Source organism: Acartia tonsa, chromosome 12 (genome assembly GCF_053477335.1).
Source record: "Acartia tonsa isolate MP-2025a chromosome 12, ASM5347733v1, whole genome shotgun sequence".
Taxonomy (NCBI): domain Eukaryota; kingdom Metazoa; phylum Arthropoda; class Copepoda; order Calanoida; family Acartiidae; genus Acartia; species Acartia tonsa.
Window position 1 is genome coordinate 21,358,661 of NC_137271.1, and position 16,099 is coordinate 21,374,759.

General features: G+C 34.4%; 1 protein-coding gene across 1 annotated transcript in view; it reads left to right on the top strand.

Annotated features, from left to right (window-relative positions):
• Gli (carboxyl ester lipase-like protein Gli) overlaps positions 1-16,099 on the top strand; it is a gene marked incomplete at its 5' end in the record, with an annotated part of 63,810 nt that overhangs the window by 35,919 nt on the left and 11,792 nt on the right. Inside the window, 9 exons of the mRNA XM_080178377.1 lie at positions 946-1,028; positions 3,808-3,877; positions 4,610-4,701; positions 5,856-5,949; positions 6,397-6,505; positions 6,781-6,845; positions 8,067-8,137; positions 9,661-9,729; positions 14,285-14,333. Coding sequence (XP_080034503.1) covers positions 946-1,028; positions 3,808-3,877; positions 4,610-4,701; positions 5,856-5,949; positions 6,397-6,505; positions 6,781-6,845; positions 8,067-8,137; positions 9,661-9,729; positions 14,285-14,333 — 702 coding nt within the window. The remainder of the gene's footprint in view (positions 1-945; positions 1,029-3,807; positions 3,878-4,609; positions 4,702-5,855; positions 5,950-6,396; positions 6,506-6,780; positions 6,846-8,066; positions 8,138-9,660; positions 9,730-14,284; positions 14,334-16,099) is intronic.

Here is a 16,099-nt window from a genome sequence, read left to right on the forward strand (position 1 = left end):
TTTTATACAGATAACTATTTGTATTATAGAGAATCTTTTCTACTTATCTTTAATCACATTATGAGAACATTTAGCTCGTGCTCGTGGAAAGAAAACGAAGTAGCGGGTTCCGTCTTATTTTCACAGTAGCTTTCCTTGTATTTCTAGCCCCTGTGATTACATTTACATAACCGGATCTACTGCAATTCACGGTAAAATATTGCTGGTAAGCAATATTTCAAAAAATCTATGCATTTTAAAGGCTGCTAGCTGCCAAACGGCTGAACGTACAGATCATACCCGCACACCATTTTAAGCGGCATAGGAAGGCCTACAAATAATCTGGAATAGCCAAGATCCAATGATGAACAGGGAAAGCTTCACTGAAGAAAAAACGCGTAAAATAGGCCTTTTTCACGCATTTCTCTGCTCTGCGAGATAATTATGCTTTATTGATTTATGGCTATTCCAGGTTATTTGTAGGCCTTCTAAACCGCTTAAAACAGTGTGCGGGCATGATCTGTAGGTTCAGCCGTTTGGCAGCTAGCAGCCTTTAAAGTTCATAGATTTTTGGAAATATTGCTTACCATCAATATTTTACCGTGAACTGCAGTAGATCCACATAACCTAACCTAAAATAACCTATCAAAAGTTACTGTGGAAAAACGACGAACCCCGCTTCTTCGTTTTCTTTCCGTGATCCCTTTATTTTACTTTATGAGAACACTAGCGGCTTCGCCCCTAGCCTCTAAGGGCTTTGCCCAAGAGGTTTAATCAAACCAATTTTTTGTATTTTAGATTTAAGATTTAAAAGAAACAAACAGACAAACAAACAGACAAACAAACAGACAAACAAACAGACAAACAAACAGACAAACAAACAGACAAACAAACAGACAAACAAACAGACAAACAAACAGACAAACAAACATCGTTCTACTTTGTATTATAGATTGTCATGTTTAGGGAGATGCTAAGAAGATAACCTTGTTCGGACCAGATGCGGGCGCGGCCGCCGCGGGACTTTTAGCGGTTATGCCTAAGACCAGGTATACTTCATTTGATGGAGGATTGAACCATGAACTTTGTCATGTGTGACATCATGAAAATACGTCTAAAAAGGAGGGATGAGTGGAGAAGTGGGAAATGAAACTCCTAAAAAAGAGATGGATAATAGACTTATTTTATGACGTCACAAATGCCACTTTTCTGCGCTTCGTAGAGCAGCTACTGTATGTAATGTATATTTTCTGTCCGTCTGATCTTATGAACCTAAGTAAATTCTAGTTTATTGACAGTTTATGGAATATATTTTTTCTTTGTATTACACTTTACTGGTCTCTATTCATTCAATTTTTGTTAGTTCAGTTATATAAAGCTGTTTAAGCTATTTGAAAAGACAAAAATATTTCATAAACACAAATTTATTATTTCATAACATTTAAATTTTGAAATGTGGAAACTATGAAAGATTTAGATTGTCATCAGAGAGAGAGGGGACAATTGACCGTTTATTACACTAGTCCCTAAAGTTTTATAATAACGTTTTTTTATTCGTTTGACTTAACAACTTTGGAAACTTTTAATGTATTTTGATTTGTTAGTTTATTAAGTTGAGTGTCCAAACGTTTCAACTAAAAATTGTAATCTACAGAAGAGTAATTTTGTGTATTAACATTGGGTATGCACATAAATTTATCGGCCATTGTCTTATCCATTTAGAGCCCTGCATTGCCACCTTTATTAATTATTTACATTTCAATTTTCAACTCTAATAATATTTGATGGATTTGAAATGGAGAGATTTTCAGTAGTTTTACAAAACAGGGCAGAATTTGCAAATTCTTAAATTTCATTTAAACTAGCGGTTGCGCCCCTACCATTTTGGATATCTGTATTTGAACGGTAGGGAAGAGCGGAAAAATAGCCTGAAACCATCTCTGGACATATGTGAAGCTTCCCTAAAATGGAGATCTCAATTGGCTCAAGTTTTTAAAATCTTAAGCTACAGACAAAAAAATCTTACTACTTTATATATAACTAGCGGCTTCGCCCCTAGCCTCTAGGGGCTTCGCCCCATGAGGTAATGGAAAGTCAACCCTCGTATAAGAATTTTTTTAGAGTTATATTTTCAATAAAGTTATTCTTTGCCGAATTACTCTTTGGTAAAATTAAACCCAGGTTGTGCGCAGTATGCACAAAAATTTCAATTCGTAAAAAATAAACCCAGGTTGTTCACCGTATCCACAAAAATTGAAAACTCTTCTTTGTAAATTTTATTTAATACCTATATGTGCGACAACTTTTAAACGATGTCAATTTTTTAAAATTACAAAAAACCCAATAATTTTTTTGGGTGAATTTTTTTTCTTTGTTGGGGGGGGTTTATGGGGGCCTCGCCTTATGGTGCAGTGGGGTTCCCCCACCCCAATTTCTGGATTTTGTTTACAAAACAAACAAAAATTTTAATTTGGAAATGGAGATTTTCTTATTTTGGGGGGGGGGGGTTGGGGTGTCCCACCCCCCTAGTAAATAGCTTAAAACCACCGGAGGACCAGTAGGTATATTCCCAGAAGAGTAGAGCCCAATTTGTTCAGCAGTTACTGAGATTTTACAAAAAATGTGAATAATTTTTTTTTAGGGGGGTGGTTTTTTTCGTTTTTGTTGGGGTTGGGGGTGTCCCACCCACCAGGAAAATAGCTTAAAACCACCACATGACCAATAGGTATATACCCTGAAGAGGGACAAACGGACGGACATACAGACGGACGGACGTACGGACGTACGGACAGACATCAAGCTACTTTGTATTATAGATAGGACATGAATAAGCTTTAACTCCATGCGAAGTTATTTTTGGCATATATACTCTATATCACTGCTTTAAATATAGCTGCTACAAAGATGGAAAATGGTAGCTAGTGCTGCCGAGCCCTCGTTTTTTTACCTGTATTTCTTTAATTAAAATACAAAAAGTAAAAATTATTTTATTTGACATTTGATAATTAATCTTTTCTGTAAAAATCAAATTTATAATTATATTATTTTCATAAACTCATGAACAGATATAAAAAAACTAAAATAAAGATAGGTCAATGGAAAATATATAATTCCCTAATCTTTTCTCAGTATGTTCAAACTACATACAAAAAAAGAAAATCATTATTTTTGATTAAATTTTTTTTTAGACATTAGTTGAGTTATACATCCTTATATAAGTAACAGGGTGTCTGTCTGTGTCTGTACCGAAGGATCTCGCTAACCGCTGTACCGATCGGGTTCCACTTAACAGGGTAGCTTCTCATACGTCCCGGGAAGGTTTATAACTATTTTGGGGGAGGGTACCACCACCCTCCCAAGAGAAATCACAATAAAATTGAAAAAAATGAAATATTTCCGCCGCATAGTGTCGCTAGCGTAGTCGCGCTGCGTAGAGACATGAATTTAACAGCTGATAACATAGACGAATTATTTCTCAAATTAGATATTTAAAATAAAAAAAACCATTTAAATGCCACTAGAGGCCTCTAGGGGCGTAGCCGCTAGTAAGAAATAACAGTGGTATCCCTAATATCCATAATTGGACCACAAAATAAACTTATTTTTTATGCTTATTGTTAGGTTAGGTTAAGTAAAGGTTAAAAGGTTATGAAATGTGACCCGCAGGGTAGCCATATAAGAAAATGAGGATTGGGGGTTGGATGGCCATGAAATAGTTTGAGGATCAAAAATTAAATCGTTATATTTGTAGAGATTTTAATGTACAGACAGATAGACATCATGTTACTTTTATATAAGGATTATTAAATTTTTATAATTTTTTTGTAGACATATGGTGAGAAGAGTTATTGCTATCTCTGGTTCTCCTTTTGCTGATTGGGCTGTATTCAATGATAAGGTGACAAATTAGACAATTTTAGTTAGGGTTGGGCCGGATATCCGGTCATTTTCAATATCCGGCCGGATACCGGATATTAAAACTATCCGGTTACATGATATCCGGCTGATTTTTGACGCCGGATATCCGGTTATCCGGCCGGATATCCGGTAATTTACCGGATATCGAACGTTTGCCAGATATCCGGTATACGGCCAAAAAAGTATCCGGCCCAACCCTAATTTTAGTACATTTTTTTGATCATGGAAAGAATACTAAATAGAGAGTTTGTTTTTTTGCAGTAGCTTTTCCCCTATTTATAGCTTCTGGGTGGTTGCTCTAACCTTGCGGTGCTAATTTCCTAACCCTGTGGGCCAATCATTAACATTTACCTAACCTAAAATAACCTATCAAAGGTTTCTGTCAAAAACAACGAAACCCATTACTTCGTTTTCTCTTTTCAAGATCCGATTTTTTAAATTCAGTTTAGACTTATATAAGAACTTTTTTCGGTTAGGTAAACTCTGCAGAGATAGTCCCCTCAACTCCCCCCTCTCCACAGGGACCAATAATGCAATATAATACATTTCGAATAAAGATGGAGGAATTTTGTTATGAATATAACTATATTTTTATTTGATGCAATTCATTATGACATTTTAACTTTTGATTTTTTTTTGTTTAAATTTGTTTTTAAGTAATTTATTGTTTTTTATCTACATTATTACTGTATTAAAATTTACTGTTGTTTAGTTTCGACCCATGAACACTAGTCTTGTATATGGAGAGAAGATCGGTTGTACAATTGAGGCCAGCTGGAAATTAGTAGACTGTATCAGAAACAGGTAGATATATAGCTAGATAAATAGTTAGATAGATTGTAAGATTGATAGTTAGATATATAGATAGTTAGCTAGATAGATAGCAAGATTGATGGATAGATACATATAGAGAGATATTTAGGTATATAAAGTGAAGATTGGATGAACTACTAAGGCTAGATGGAAATAAGTAGACTGTATTAGAAACATGTAGATATAGATAGTTAGCTAGATAGAAACATACATTTAACAACAAGGATGACGACATCCATAAAAGCGAAGCACTGAAACGGTAGGACAAACGGACATTAACACTTGTATAATGTCAGAACTTAATAATCAGAATGCGAATGTATAAGAGTCGAAGCAAAATTGTAAGTAAATTTAATGAAAAAATACTTGATACTGGATAATGTTTATGGACAAACTTACATTTTTAGGACTTGGTTATAGAGTTGTTTCGCTTATAATATTGTACTTTGTTGTCCCAGGAATCAATATACCAAAAATCAGATCAATCGGATGATTAGATTACATAAAAATTTGTTGTTAAAAAAGGAAAAAAATCAATATGTTTAAAATGGAAGTACGGACATTCTTGTAATGATTATAGTGTTGCTAATCTTTTTAAATTGTACCTAACTACTAAAGGAATCGCCATGCAAAGTTTGAAATCGATAGGACAATTCTAACATGCCTAAATTAACGGGAAAAAGCTATCCGTTTGTGACGGACGTACGGACGGACGGACCGACCCTAATTATAGAAAAGCTTCGCTTTTAAAAAGATAGTTTGCTATATAAAAAGAAGAATGGTTGTACTACTAAGGCCAGCTTGAAATTGGTTGACTGTATTATAAACAGGTTTATAGATATGTAGATATTGAGATTTTCCTTGATTTCTCTTTGATGGATGAAACCACCTTCCAACCTAACCCTTTCCATCCTTAATGTTAAGAAAACCCAATAAGTCAAGCGGTTAACAAGATTTTAATTTACTGATAAACAAACAAATAAAGTAAACGAATAGAGGGGTAAAGGTTTAAATAACTGTATGTCCCCATCCCGTGGACCCTGTGCCGACTTTTCATTGGGTCTTGGAATATCTATACTTAAATATTTATAGTCAGACAGAATATTCTATGTAAGAATAATTTACTTAAATATTTCATAAATCAGGGAATGGAATGAGCTGGCAGCATTGGAGTTTAAACCTGAAATTGGAACCTGGCCTTGGGCTCCTGTCGTTCAGAAAAATATTTCTGTACCTGAGGTATTCATTCATAGATAGATAGACAGACAGCGACAGACAGACAGACAGACAGACAGACAGACAGACAGACAGACAGACAGACAGACAGACAGACAGACAGACAGACAGACAGACAGACAGACAGACAGACAGACAGACAGACAGACAGACAGACAGATAGACAGACAGACAGAAAGACAGAAAGACAGACAGACAGACAGACAGACAGACAGACAGATAGTGATAGATAGTGATAGAGTGACACAAAGACGACTTATAACCATAGATGCTTTGCTATTACTGCAAAACTAAACGCAGCATTCGTGCTGAACTTATGGACATATTTATTTTAAGGATACTCATCACGTGGCATGGCATAAAGACGACTTTATAGCACTTATTTACATGTTATTGCTGCAAAACTAAACGCGGCATTCGTGCTAAACTAATGAACATAATTACTTTAAGGATACCCATCACATAGAGTGGCACAAAGACGACTTTATAGCTCTACCCGAGCTTGTCAATGTTATGTATGAGAATCAAGAATATCATCCGGAATTTCAATATTTGACAGGTAGCATTTGTATAGGGATACAGAGCTAGAACATTGTATGATAAATTTACCTTTAAATTATAAAAAGTATTTTTTATCAGATTTATGGAATATGGCCAATTTAAAGGGTGTGCAAAAATACGTAAATTATGAAAAATGTTATGCATACCGTTAGAATAATCATAAACTCTAATTTTTGGAAATATGAATTTTCATCCATTGTCTTATCACTTTACATCCCTGCTGTAAGCTTGTTAAAGGCATTTGTATTTTTGAGAACTAATCCTGTTGTTTAGGTGTAGCTAAAGATGATGCAAGTTACATGCTCTATCAAAACAAAACCCTAGCTCCAGACTATGAGGTATTTCATTTTTGAGGACAATAAAAGTATAAAGTACAGAGCTGGATCTTTAAATAATTTTAGTGGTGAGCCAGATCGGGGTGAGCCGAATTTCAGCCAATCACAGCGCGGCATTTCATAAAATGCTGTGCTCTCATTGGTGGAAACTTGGCTCACTCCGATCTGGCTCACCACTAAAATGATTCAAAGATCCAGCTCTGATGTATATTATAATCCAGACATCTACCTGGCCCAAGTGGTGGAGACCCTTTCGCAAATTGCTTTCTGGTTTTTTGTAGGGACTCAGTTGTGTTTATATTTCCGACGCTTTAAGCTGATTTCAAAGACCCAATACAAAATTAGGAGAACACAGTAATAGTGTCTGACTGATTATGACGTAACAAAAAAAATTAGCCAATGAGAGGCCGTTATTGACCAATGGTAAAATTTATAGTGGCCTCTCATTGGCTAATTTTTTTTTGTTACGTCATAATCAGTCAGACACTATTACTGTGTTCAAATTAGGACAGCCCCCCCCCCCCCCATCCTGCGGGAAGAGTTGACATAGCGTATGCCCCCTCTGTTCTTTTACTTTAATGTTAAGAAGATCATATAAAGGTCTTGTAATGGAAAGGTTAGTTGTTTGCAATAATAAATACAAAGAATACCACTCGTAAGAATATTTTATAAAATTTGAAAAATATGTCTACTGCTACTAATTTAGATCTACGAAATATTATCATTTCATTATCTATAATACAAAGTAGAACGATGTCTGTCTGTCTGTTTGTTTGTCTGTTTGTTTGTCTGTTTGTCTGTTTGTTTGTAGCGAAGGATCTCGCTAACCGCTGAACCGATCGGGTTCTCCTTAACAGGGTAGCTTCTTATAGTTCCCGGGAAGGTTTATAACTATTTTCTTGGGGTTGGGACACCCCAACCCCCCAAAAAATGAAAAAAAAAAACCAAAAAATTTCTTTTTAAAACTAAAATTAAAATAGTGGGGTCGACTACCCCCACCCCCCAAAAAAACAAAAAAAAATTACCCCCCAAAAGAAATTTAAAAAAAAAATTTCTGTTATATCTAAAATGCGTAAAATTGGTTTGATCAAACCTCTTGGGGCAAATCACCCTAGAGGCTAGGGGCGAATCCGCTAGTTACAAGTATAATGGAGTACAATGAAATCTGGTACAATATCCAAGTAATTGTATATCTATTACAATTATGTATTAAATTTTTTTCAGATTGGCTGGGACTTTTTTGATGTTATGGTTCGAGATCATATTAATCAGTACAATTATACTCTCAACCCTGAAGGAACTTTTTCAAAACAATTGTTTTTCTATGAGCGCAGCTACTCTATAATTCAGAACTGTCCGTGCGTCTGACCGAATGTTTTATAGTTACTTATCGCATCGAATTAAAGAAAGATTTCCTCTTATATTTAAGAAAATATAGGATTCATTGAAAATTGTCTGTAATACAATGCTATACATGATTATTCATTACTGGTTTAAATCCAACAGATATCAATCGGTTTCGAAGCCATAATGGAAATGAGATTTTTTCTTTCTTGCTCACTATCTCTTTCTTAGTTTAATTTCATTAGCTTGTTAAATACTATAATAATTGATATACTTATTTTACTCTATAATTTACTGTAAATCTATCTGGTAGCTGTGAATAGATCCCCCGGGATAGATTTCACTGCTTTTGGCGTACCTATTTTTTTTTAGGGTTTTCCCCCTTCCCTCTATCTTTCCCTCCGCTATGACGTCAATAGAATGGGTAGGCCAAAAGTGGTGACATCTATCCCCATTTTCCTTTTGCACTAAATACAGCTACTACCTGTCTGTTTGTAATGCTCTGAGATGGGTTTTTGAAAGATGAATGCCGCGTTTTTTCGACATTTTTTCGAAATTGATTGATTGAACGAAGACGATAGGATTTCAACAGAGTATACAACTTAAGAATTCAAATTTTAAAATTATTATTTTAAACATTTGTAGAATGTCTAATACCGCTCTAAAAAGGTGCATTAATAAATATGCAGCAAAAATGGATTAGAGATAATTTGTTTTTCTTCTATGAAGGCCGTACCAACAAAAGCGAAATAATTGAATAAATAGTTGTAAACTCTGTTGAAATTTCGCGAATTAAAAAAAAATGCGGCATTCATCTTTCAAAAACTCATCTCTGGGGAAGATGAGATACACTGCTAATTCATTCTTAGGATACACCTTACTTACTTTCTCGTCAGTCAAACGATCATGCTGGAAAAAAACACATATTTATTCTATTAGGATTTCGTGATTCTCAATTATTTGATAATCACATATTCTCTCTCTTACTTTTTCTTTTGATGAATCATGAAAAATTCTGTGCTTCGCTACTTATGGATTTTTTTGTCCTTTAATAAAGAGGGCCATTTTTGATGCTGTACGTATTGGTGCAAAAAATGGGAACAATATTTAAATTGATTTGACGGGGCTGTTTATTTACGTCACAAGTGAGGGGAAAGAAAAGGGAAGGAGGAATGAAACCCCCTAGAAAAGAGCTGGGGGTATGACGTCACACGCCAAAACATTTTGAAATTTGTCCACATTTTTTGCACCAATACGTACAGCATCGCCATTTTTTGCATAATTCCGTAAAGTTGGATGTAGTCAAATGCTCTTATTAGGTCAAACTTAATTTTGATCAAACGCATAATTAGGAACAGTTTGACCTTATACGCGCATTTGATGGAAGCTTGCACCCAACTTTACTGAAAAAAATGTCTCCATTTATCATTAATATAAAATGTAAAATGATAATGTTTTGAAAATGTAAATGATTAGGAATTTTCAACGCTGTCAAGTATATGTACACCTACTATCCAGATCCAAATAATAGAAGTCACATCAGGTAAGAAATAGTTATTTATCGTATTATATCAAAGACAGCTTTCCGCGGATATTGAAAGGCAAAATTATAAGATTAAAAGTAGTATTGTTAGCCCCAAGATGTCGAAGGTCAATTTAGCTTGCTAATATGGGGGGGGGGTATAAAGGGGGTAATATAATTTAGCCAGCTGCAAGTATTACTTTATCAGAGTACAGATAAATCTGGTGCAACATCCAAATAATAATAATATATCAATTGTTGCGACTTTGAAAACAAACACTTTTCTTAAGCCAAACAAACATTAAATAAATTGAACATTAATATTAGTTTTATATATTTTTAATTATAATTTATAAGACGGATATGACGACAAAAAAAGGTTTTTTTCTGCATATAAAAAGTATGTTCGGGTATGTAAATTTTAATTCAATTAAATGAATAGTTGGAAGAATTACTATTAAACAGAAATTTACAATACTATAAACCCCCCCCCCCCCCCCCCACCTCCTTATTTTTTTGTTTTGCTATTATAGACCTAAATAATGATCCAATTTAGATAACATTTTTATGTCTTGCTTAAGAGACCTTGCTATAGAGTGTGATTATTATCTTCTCGGTACCTCCAATCTTTAGGGAGAATGAAACACTCTAAAACAAGCCTAACCCCTGCACACTGGAGCAATATAAGATTCCCTGACCATTATAGAAGGATTAAAACATCAGTTCACGAGATCTTTTATATAGGGTCATTATCCTTTCTTCATTTTAACCCTTAATTTATATAGCCTGAGCTATCCTTAAGAGGCGATTCGTCGTATTTTTAAAATGGCTTTTAAAAGGTTATTTTAGGTTAGGTTAGGTTATATTGGGTTAGGTGATTGTCCCGCGGGGTTAGGCAATTGGCCTTGAGGGTTAGAGCCCCCCACAGGGGCTAGAAAAAGGAGAAAAGCTAATGTGAAAAATACGAATAATCGCCCCTTTAGGAGCGTTGCCACGCAAGGGTCTGTAACCGATTATATTAATTAAGAGAATTTAGAGAAATGGGGGGGGGGGGGGGTGTTTGGGGTTATGGATGCTCCGCCGTTGAAAAATATGGATATTGTCGAGGAGATAGTTAAATATAGGCTTAAAACAGAAATGCAGATGTTCATTTTCCCAACACTTTACATCTCAACTACACTCAGTGTTCACATAAACCAACAATAAATGCTTTCAGCTTATGGCCTGTAATTTGTTTTAATGCGTTGATAATTTATGATTTAGTATAAATTTTAGCCCAATTGAATTTTATTCATCTATTTAATGAATATACTATGAATTGTGTCTGTATACAAAGACCTCTGTAACTGATCACTGTTAAAATTTGTGTTATTTGTTAGTTGAAGGGGAGATATTTCAAAAACAATTGTCTGTCGGTTCGAACATAGACATTATGTCGACGACGATGACGATATGATCAAATTAGCTTTTGTTAAAGCATGTCGATATTGTAATGTATGCCTACTAAAATCAAAATATACAATTTACTCTTTTCACAGGTTTTTATTGCTGTTTTTGCTTTCAAAGATAATCATACACTGTCAGCTGTTTCCCAAACACACCTTTCAGGGTCGTATTCAATTAGAATAGACTCGTTTAATTAATTACTAACAATTTTCCATAGGGATAGGACAATTTATGATAATTTATCAATCTATTTTCTCCCGTGCTCTTTATATAAAAGGCTGTCTTTGGTAGCTGGTAATTGCTGAAAAGAATAAAGCAGGGTGGGAAAGGACATTGGGCTGTTATCAAAAATTTATAATAACGTTTTCTTATTCGCTGGCCCAACAACTTCGGGGACGTTTAGTAAATTTTGATTTGTTGGTTCAATAAGTTTAATGTGCAAACGTTTAATTGTAATCTTCTATAAAAGGATTAATTTTGTGAATCATCATTAGCGATGTAATACATCAATTTATCAACCTTTGTCTTATCCCTTTAGATCCCTGTGAATAAAGAGATGTAAGTTAATTCCACCGTCATGATTTTCAATGTTGGATTGCTCCTACTTTATTGCTTTTCTATTTTTAGGGTGGGTCTTTCTGTAACTGTTAGCTCCTCTCCTTAATTTAGACATGTTAGAATTGACCTATTCATATCAAAATTTGCATGCTGATTCCTATAACAGTTAGGTACGATTTAGTTACAGTTAGTACAGTTAGGAAGCGTAGCAATACATTATATATACATTACCAGAAATTCCATGCGTCTAATTATAGCATGTGTGTGTGTGTGTGTGTGGGTGGGTGTGTGTGTGTGTAGCCATAGTTTCTTAGTGTTTGGACCTAAGTAGTCATGGAGAAGGACGAGACACTTTTGTATAGCCACTGGGGCTATCAATCTCCACGCCCAAGTACATTATGCCTTGACCCGCTGTCTCAAGGGTCCTACTCTTTATTACCTCACCCTCGCCGAGTATGGCAGGTGTCCCAAATTAAGTCACCGTAATGAATGACGCTCTCCGCAGAGGAGCTTGGGATAAGGGTTGTACAGATATTATGTACGTGACTATTAAGTATCCAAACCACATAATAATCTCCCTTCTTACACAACCAGGGGAAGTTGTGTGAATATGTTCAACTGAGAATTCGAGCTGCCACATGGGGACTTGAACTTGAACTCTCACCGTAACTCAGCGCGTTACTTCTGAGCTACGACGCCCTTCTTCTAATTATAGCATACTTTTTTTTAACTATTTTGACCAAAAAAAATCTATAATCTGAATTTTGGAATAATTACAATCACCAGTAAAATATTCTAAAACCTTCTCAATAAAACGATCCGACTGTTAAAAATATCTAACTGAACACACTTAAGTATAGTACACTATTGCTATTTGTAGGAATATGTAATTATTAATTTTTGGTAATGACATTCAAATAATTAAACAACACTACTATAGATGCAGGGGTAGGACAATGGTCTATGAATCATTTTCACTATACAATATTAAGTAATGTTCCTTTTGTAATGAAGGAAAAAGAAAGGGTTGTTGATTGACTTGATTGTTGATTGTCATCGTATTTCTTTATTTCTTTCTATCTCTCTCTCTCTCTCTCTCTCTCTCTCTCTCTCTCTCTCTCTCTCTCTCTCTCTCTCTCTCTCTCTCTCTCTCTCTCTTTCTTTCTCTCACTCATAGATATTCATGATCAGTCCCCAAAATTGTTAAGCCAAAGAATAAGAAAATGTTATTATAAAACTTCGGGGATTAGTATGCAAGCAAACGCCATGAGAATACACACACAAAGAGTTTTTTTTAGTCAATCATATATATATACAAGATTTACTAGTTCATACTAATAACTGTGTAAGAATTTACTATAATATTTTTGTTAAATACAGTTTAATTTTTTGGATCATTTTAAGCAGAGTACGCCAATATCCTGTTTTGGTATGTTCTGCTTTACTTGTTGAAATATGTCTATGCTACTATAGTACTTATGGGCAAAAATATCCTTGTTGATAAAAAAGTTATTAATGATAAGAAACATAAAAAGCTCTTCTTTTCACGGATATTTTAGTCTTTTTGCAAATCAAAGTGTCATAAACAGATTTTATAAAGAGCAAATACAAATTGACGTGTTTTTAGAGAATAGGACTGAAAAATGGATGTAGAATATACGTGGATGATATAACAGGATATAATTGTCGTAAATTTAGGTTGCAATTTCCCCCCGCATTTATTAGTAGAGCCGTTTATCCAGTAGGGGGGGGGGGGGAATAGGGAAAAAAGGGGGGGATGGTGGATACTGTTATTTTAGCCCGCTACAGAGTTCACTTTATTATAGAACATGAAAATCTGGTGTAAGATCCAAGTAATAATGTATCCATTTGAATTAAAAATAGATAAATTAATTAAAAATTAATTAATAAAACAAATGTACTAAACAAGCTGGATATATGCAAATAATGAATATTTGAAAAGAAAAAGTAAATAAACATTATTCTCGTATTCATTAGAATCCGGTGGATAGGAACCGGTTCTCATGAATACGAAAAAACTATGTCTAGCATCGTATTATATCCAGTTTTTTTAGCCCCGTGGTGCCGAAGGCACCGGCTAAAAAAACTAGTTTTAATCTTATAATTGTACATTCTATATCCGCGGAAAGCCGTTTATAATACGATGCGAGAAATAACTATTCCAGTATGGCCTCAAAACGGATTAATATTGCTGTGTTAGAATTGGTTCTCAGCCATAATTAAAAATCATGTAAAGCATTGATTATAGACAATTTTTTACGAATAATAAAATAAAGATCATAAATACCAGTTTTGTTACACTTTCTATAGATTAAAAATAAAATTATTGGTTGAAAAGTTTGGACTCTACTATTTTGAAACCAACCAATCAAATTCAATTCTAATTTTTAAGGCAACGAATATGATAAAATGATTATAAGACATTGGGTATTAGTGTAATTTAAATCCAATGTCTGCCTCCGTCAATCTCTGTAAAAAAAAACCACAGAAAAGATTACCTAGTTGCGCTATACTCGGAAAAATTTGTTCTAACTTTTATATTTTTTTTCAGGGAGGAATTTGTGAATTTCTGGTCTGATTATTTCTTCAAAGCCCCGCAGGTATAATTCAGCTTGTATCTATCTATCATTCTATCTCCATCTCTTTTAGGTTTACAGACAACTACCTGGTGGTGATCTTTTTGTCTGCTATAAAAATGCTTTCTGCTCTTTTGTAGCACCTTGGATGTGTCAATATTTCTGACGCTATTGGCTGATATTCAAAGACCTAATTGAAAGTTGGCACTTGGTCCTCACCCCTTAGCTAGAATTACACATAGCTCGTACTCCCTTTTTCTATCTACTTTAATTATCTATCTAAGTTTGTGTCTCTTTATATGTACATTAAATGGTCTTTAAGCGCTGAAAATGGTTGTTGGGAAAACGATTCTATTTATAATAGAGAAAGGTTTTACTCAAAGGGCCAAGTCGAGCACAGAACAACCCTCTCAGTTTTTTTAATAAATTTAAAAATTGGAGGAGCTGTAGTTTACAGTTTGTTTATTTATTAGTTTAGGTCTGGCTAGGTTAGGTTATTTTGGGTAATAATAGCCCCGTAGGGTTAGGGCACCAGAGATTTTTTCTAGATCTTAGTGGACACACGGAAAGACAAACACAGTAAAGACAGACATCCAAACACTTTAGAATTGGGACATTCTAAGTTTACATCTAAAATAACTCACAAATTAAAAGAATTTTAGAATGTTGAACTGTAAACATAAAAGGTTAAACTGCAAATGTATTTATGCTCGTAAATGTAGGTAAAATGCACTATAAATGGAAATAAACATTTAATTAAATTTTATGTTATTTGAATTAAATTTAGATTTTATTTGTATGAAAATAATTACTCCATATTTCACATAATTCTAGAAATGATGAATATCTACCCTTTTTTACATTAATGTCTGAATAAATATACATATGTATTTCCATGATTCGCCACTTGTTTATGTTGTCATCCTTGTTTTATTTGTAAGATGCCATAGTGAAGACCCTTGTGCAAAACCTTGTGGATACTTACATGTATGTTGTCATCCTAGTTTTTTTGTAGGACGCTATAGTGAAGACCCTTGTGCAAAACCGTGTGGATACTCACATGTATGTTGTCATCCTTGTTTTATTTGTAGGATGCCATAGTGAAGACCCTTGTGCAAAACCTTAAGGATACTTACATGTATATTGTCATCCTTGTTTTATTTGTAGGATGCTATAGTGAAGACCCTTGTGCAAAACCTTGTGGATACTTACATGTATGTTGTCATCCTTGTTTTATTTGTAGGATGCCATAGTGAAGACTCTTGTGCAAAACCTTGTGGATACTTACATGTATGTTGTCATCCTTGTTTTATTTGTAGGATGCCATAGTGAAGACCCTTGTGCAAAACCTTGTGGTTACTTACATGTATGTTGTCATCATTGTTTTATTTGTAGGATGCCATAGTAAAGACCCTTGTACAAAACCTTGTGGATACTTACATGTATGTTGTCATCCTTGTTTTATTTGTAGGATGCTATAGTGAAGACCCTTGTACAAAACCTTGTGGATACTTACATGTATGTTGTCATCCTTGTTTTATTTGTAGGATGCTATAGTGAAGACCCTTGCACAAAACCGTGTGGATACCTACATGTATGTTGTCATCATTGTTTTATTTGTAGGATGCCATAGTGAAGACCCTTGTGCAAAACCTTGTGGATACTTACATGTATGTTGTCATCCTTGTTTTATTTGTAGGATGCCATAGTGAAGACCCTTGTGCAAAACCTTGTGGATACTTACATGTATGTTGTCATCCTTGTTTTATTTGTAGGATGCCATAGTGAAG